The sequence below is a fragment of the Octodon degus genome, unplaced genomic scaffold (genome assembly GCF_000260255.1).
Source record: "Octodon degus isolate 3935 unplaced genomic scaffold, OctDeg1.0 scaffold00177, whole genome shotgun sequence".
In the NCBI taxonomy this organism is placed as follows: Eukaryota; Metazoa; Chordata; class Mammalia; order Rodentia; family Octodontidae; genus Octodon; species Octodon degus.
In genome coordinates, this window is record NW_004524753.1 from 2,444,837 (window position 1) to 2,450,428 (window position 5,592).

Consider the following 5,592-nt stretch of genomic DNA (forward strand, 5'->3'; position numbering starts at 1 on the left):
TGATGTATCTGTTTGAATAGTACAACTTTATTGTCTCCATTTGTAGTTTCATAAATTAATGGAATAAATTTTACTCTCCTCAGGTTTAGAGACTTTTAGCCAGTTAGTTTATCAAGATTCTTTTGGGGCTGTAAGTATGATCATTATGTTACTAAAACTCATTAGACATATTACTATTATAAAAATGTATTCCCTTTAGCTATTGCTTCCTGAAGGGTTTTTTGCCTTAAGTATTTATCTTAGCAGCCAAAGTAAATTTCATGCTTTTTTTTTTTATTGTTCCACTCTTGTCTAATTCTTGTAGAGACAATTGTAGTCTTCAGTGAACTCAACTTAAAAGGCTAAAACTAAATAAAAGTTCTGTTTTGTAGTTTACTGTTAATGAAGCCAACATTACCGATTCTCCAAGGTTTCCTCATCGAGGGATTTTAATTGATACATCCAGACACTACTTGCCGCTTAAGAGTATCCTTAAAACTCTGGTAGGTAATCACTCAGGTCTGGGCCTACCGTGCTGCCTATGTGGCTGTCATGCAGGTTGGAGCGGGAGGCTGTGAAAGGCTGGGTAGAGGTGCTCCACGGCACTCTGCCTCCGTCTCCTGAGGGAGGGCTGTGCCTTTCCTCAGCTGACTGAGGCGCCTGGAGGCAGGCCCCTGAGGGAGGCCTCCAGACCTGTGGTCGCCAAGGTTGTGAAGAGAATGACAGATTTCATACTGCCATCGCCCTCCTATACTCCTTTGTCAAATAATGTGTTGGCCACTGCACATCTGGCCAGTATCCTCCGATTTTATAACCTTCGCTTTTTAAAAAGTGGCACAGACAGGGTTTTGGGAGCTGCCTAGTTCCCAGGCAAATATCCCAGAGGCACATGTGCCCCAGCAGAGTGGAGCGAGTGACAGAGAGGGCTGACACTATCTTCCTAAGGATTTTGTTTTTTTAAATGTATTTAGTTCAGGGTCTTACTACACAGATCAGACTCCTAGTGATCCTCCTGTTTTCAGCCTCCCAAGCTCTGGGATTATAGGCACGTACCACCATGCCCAGTCTCAATCACTATCTCAGTGCACCGTGGGGGCGGGGCCCGCACAGCATGCCAGGGATTGAACCCCAGTCCCTGCACCTTTCTAAGCACATACTTTGGTCCACTGAGCTATCTGGCCAGCCCTCCTAAGGGCTTTTTATTGGCTCCTCCCCACGGTTACCTGCCACCCAACCATAAGCTTCTTTTACTAGATTTTTTGTATTTTTTTTAATTAAGATTTTTTTAAAACTTTTTAAAACAATTTATTTATTTATTTATTTTTCACGGAACTGGGGATTGAACTCAGGCCCTTGCGCTTGCCAGGGAAGCGCTTATTCCACTGAGCCATCTCCCCGGCCCCTAATTAAGATTTTTTACAAATTAAAATTGCTAATGAGAGCAGTCTGTAGTTACTAGGTCCATTTCGTTTTCTAGCACGTTCACGTGTCTGTAGATTGTGTCACTGGTACTTTCATATTTGCTTATAATTTTCCCCTGCTTTCAATACCATGAGCTATAGCCACGGCCCAATGTCTTGATTATGGTGTTCGGGGTTGAAGCTCTCTGGAGATGTATCTTTTGCCTGGGAAGTTCAGACTGAAATAGTAGGGGGTATTATCATAAGTGCCCACATGCAACTTAGGTAGAAAAGTCAGATATAATAAATTTAATTGACTTGCCATAAAGACAAGTCACTTTCAGAACTCTGTGTCTTTACAAGTTCATCATCTTAGAAGTGTACAGGTGGTTTTAATTTCTGTAGCTTTAGTTGTTTTTCCTTCAAAGAAATCTTATTTATTTTGAGGGGTGCTGGGGCTTGAGCTTGCTAGGTGAGTGCCCTACCACAGAGGTGCACCCCTACTCCTGGGCTAATTTTTATTTTATTTTATTTTATTTTTCTGGGCTAATTTTTATATTTGTTTAGAAGAATACAGAGAAATTTATATGCTTTTTACCAAGACACTCCAGTTTAAAATTTGTAGACATTTATGTAAAAATTTAATATATCTGACTTAGGGCCGGGGAGATGGCTCAGTGGAATAAGTGCTTCCCTGGCAAGCACAAGGGTCTAAGTTCAATCCTCCGTTCCGCCACCAAAAAAAAAAAAAAATATCCCACTTGTCTACCTCTAGTTGCACATGGGCACTTATGATAATACCCCCTAATATTTCAGTCTGAACTTTCCAGGCAAAAGATACATCTCCAGAGAGCTTTGATCCAAACACCATAGTCAAGAAATTGGGATATGGCTAGAGCTCAGCAGCACAGCGCCTGTCTGGCAAGTGCAAGGATGATTCGATTCCCAGTACCAAACCAAAAAAAGATCAAACCGGTTCAGTGCCACCCTGTACCCACAGACCCCATTCGGATGGCCTCGGTTGCTCCCCAGCAGCCGCTGGAGGCTTGGTGCTCCCTCCAGGACCAGGGCTGCACTCACTTATGTCTCGTTGGTTCCTTGGAGCCTGGATCTGCCTGTCCCTCCTTGGCTTAGGACACCGGCATTTCTGAAGAGTACAGGCGAGCTTTCGTAGGACAGGCTGTAGCTGCTGTGTTCCACACGGTGGTCCTCGCCCTGCACTGCGAGCCAGGGGCCACGCTGTGCCTTCAGTGCAGTCGGGCCAGTGCCGGGTGCTTTCTGATGACTTGGCCAAGATGTCATCAGCCACGTTTCTCCGCTGTAAAGTTAGATGCACAGTACCTTGTGCTTGCTAACAGAAGGCTGTCTCATGAGGAGAAATTCTGAGACTACTTAAAATCTCCATTCTTCACCCAATGTTTACCTGCTCATTGTGGCAGACACAGCCACTTGTCTACATCAGCTGTAACTAAGATAGCTGCCGCGTGATTTGTTCCTAAGCCCATCATTCCCTCTGTCACTGACTCGCTGGCAGAACGTCCCCTTTTGTGCTGAGGCACTCATTATTTTCATCACTGTGGATTACTGTTTCGTTCAGTGCGTTGTGAGCTCTTACCCTCCCCGTTTGGTAGTCAGATGGTTCGCGTTGGCCAGCTGGAGTCCTTCTGGCCAGCTCCTGCCTCCTTTGGCACGACCCCCTCAGTCTTTGAGAACTGCCTTTCTTTGTGGTGTGTGACTCACCAGGCCTAGCTTGCCATCCCAGTCTGGATTCAGGCTTTTCTTGTAGCAACCCTTCCGGTAGTGAATGATGATATTTTGAATTCCAAATTTGAATTGGAGGTGTGCTCATTCCCACCAGCGTATTGTACTGCTAGGCCCCCAGCAGACAGCTAGAAAGAGTGCATGTCTGTCCTTCGGCACAAACATTTACACACATACACACACCATCCATCTCTCCTTACCCCTTTATCCTTGCAAACTATTGCCAAATCCATTTCATCATCCTGTGTCGGGAAAAAGGAAGCAGGTTTTCCTTCTGATCTTACAACACAAGCCACACCAGACCCCGCCTGTGACCTCCTCCTGTGGCCTCCTCCCCATCAGAAGCAGCCACTTGAGGGGACAACAGCTGGGTGTCCTTTAAACCAGCTCAGCTCTGATGTAGGCTGCATGGAAACAGTGCCAGATACCACAGACCGAGGGCTCGGTCCCTCACTGTCCACTTGCCCTGAATTCAGATCCAATCACAAGCATAGGATCCTTTCCCCATGGTAATGACCCACTGGCTACAAATCCAGGTTCTCCTTGGATTTGTCCTTGGGTTCGAAAACTCGGGAAACACATCTACCAGCTTACTACAAAGGCTACTATAAGGGACACAGATGAAGAACTGAACAGGCTGAGCTATGGGAGGTTGGGGAGCCCCACACCCTCTTGGGCACAGCACCCTCCAGGGACCTACTGGCATGCAGTGTAGAAGCGCTCAGGACCCTGTCCTTTGGGTTTTGATGGGGACTCCATTGCCAGGCATGATGAGAGTGTGGCCGCCTGTGAGGAGGAGGCTGGGCAGAGTGGGTTGGTGCCCTGCGGGTCTGTCTGCTGCAGCACCTGCCAGGCTTCTCTGTCTCCATGCAGCGCTCTCCTCTTGAGGCGTGTGCAAGACTCTGGATTGAGGGGCGCTGTGGCCACCACCACATGGCACAGAAGAGAATTCCTCCAGGGCCAGCTCCAGGGCAGAAAGTGGTTAAGGTTATGACCCACTGGGGGAAGAGAAATTCTAGTTTCTTTAGCTTGCCTTGGGAAGGAGTTGAGAACCAGGCAGTGTGCACACCCCGCCCCCTAAATACATCACCAGCAGCTACCTTGGCAGATTATTGTATTGGGCTATTGCCACATATATTTGTTTATGTATTGCATTACTCTACAGCTGGACTGGAGTAACCATAACAAATTGTGTGGCTTGAAAGCTGAAATGTCTCCTCTCCAGCCCTTGAGGTAGTCTGCCACACCTTGGGGTGTGTATTCATCCAACTATACTTTTTTTTTTTTTTTTGTGGTACCAGGGATTGAACTCAGGACCTTGTGCTAGCCAGGCAGGTGTTTATTCTACTGAGCTATCTCCCCATTTTTGGTTGTGTTTTTTGAAACAGGGTGTTGCTATGTAGTTCAGGCTGGTCTTAAACATCCTATTGTAGCCAAGGCTGGCTCCGGCTCATCAGGATCCCCCTGCCTCAGCCTCCTGAGTGCTGCAATTATGGGCATGCACCACCCCATTTGGCTTGTCCCAACTATACTCAAAACTCACCCACCAGTTCCCAGTACTGCCTCGCATGTGTATGTCCCTCTCAGCCAGCGAGCACCGTTTTGTTTTTCTGAATTATTTACTGACTCGGCCCTTAGTGTGGAAGCTGTTTCCCAACTGCCTCTGCCAAGTCCCTCAGCTCTGAGGAGGGCGAGGGAAGCTCTGGAGTTCGATTATCTGGCGTGGCAAATCTACTCCCTTATTTTTTTTATCTTTTCAAGTATCTGTTTATATCTTATAAAAATATTGTTTGCTCCTCAAGGGTGTACATTAAATCAGTACATCACCTCACCTAAAAATTTCTCTGGGGATTTTGATGAAACTTGAGTTTGTAAAGGAATTTTTTTTTCATTTTTAAGGATTTTCATTCACATTTCAGAACTGTGGGGAATTACAGACCTTGACATTTAAATCAGTGGCCTATTTTCCCTCTGTTCTTTCTTCAAACAGTTGCAGCTAAGCACTATTTCCATTGCTGGCAGCTGCTGCGTGCCAGGACCACCCTAAGCTCGCTCTCCCCTGGAGCGGGCTGCCGTGTGCCCTCTGGAACACATTCGATCTGAGTAGGCTCAGGGAGTGGGAACACGCTGCAGAGACTGTGTGTAGAGGAGAACTTACCCAATTTGTGGTATCCTTCTTTGCCAAAGATTGCTTCTCAGACGTTATGCGAAGCAGCCTCAGATGCAGGTGTGTGATGACGGTGGTGTATGAGCTTCACGGTGTGTGATTTTCACCTGTTTTTCTTGCAGGATGCCATGGCTTTTAATAAGTTTAATGTTCTCCACTGGCACATAGTCGACGACCAGTCCTTCCCTTATCAAAGCATCACTTTTCCGGAGCTAAGCAATAAAGTGAGTAACTCAAGGCATTGAAGGTCTACAAAAATCCTTGGCATGGCCTCATTAGAAGTTT

The 5,592-nt window shown here is 46.4% G+C and overlaps 1 protein-coding gene across 1 annotated transcript in view; it reads left to right on the forward strand.

Annotated features, from left to right (window-relative positions):
- Positions 1 to 5,592, forward strand: part of Hexb (hexosaminidase subunit beta) — a gene marked incomplete at its 5' end in the record, with an annotated part of 27,517 nt that overhangs the window by 10,850 nt on the left and 11,075 nt on the right. Inside the window, 3 exons of the mRNA XM_012517423.1 lie at positions 84 to 130; positions 372 to 482; positions 5,430 to 5,531. Of these exons, the coding sequence (XP_012372877.1) occupies positions 84 to 130; positions 372 to 482; positions 5,430 to 5,531 (260 nt within the window). The remainder of the gene's footprint in view (positions 1 to 83; positions 131 to 371; positions 483 to 5,429; positions 5,532 to 5,592) is intronic.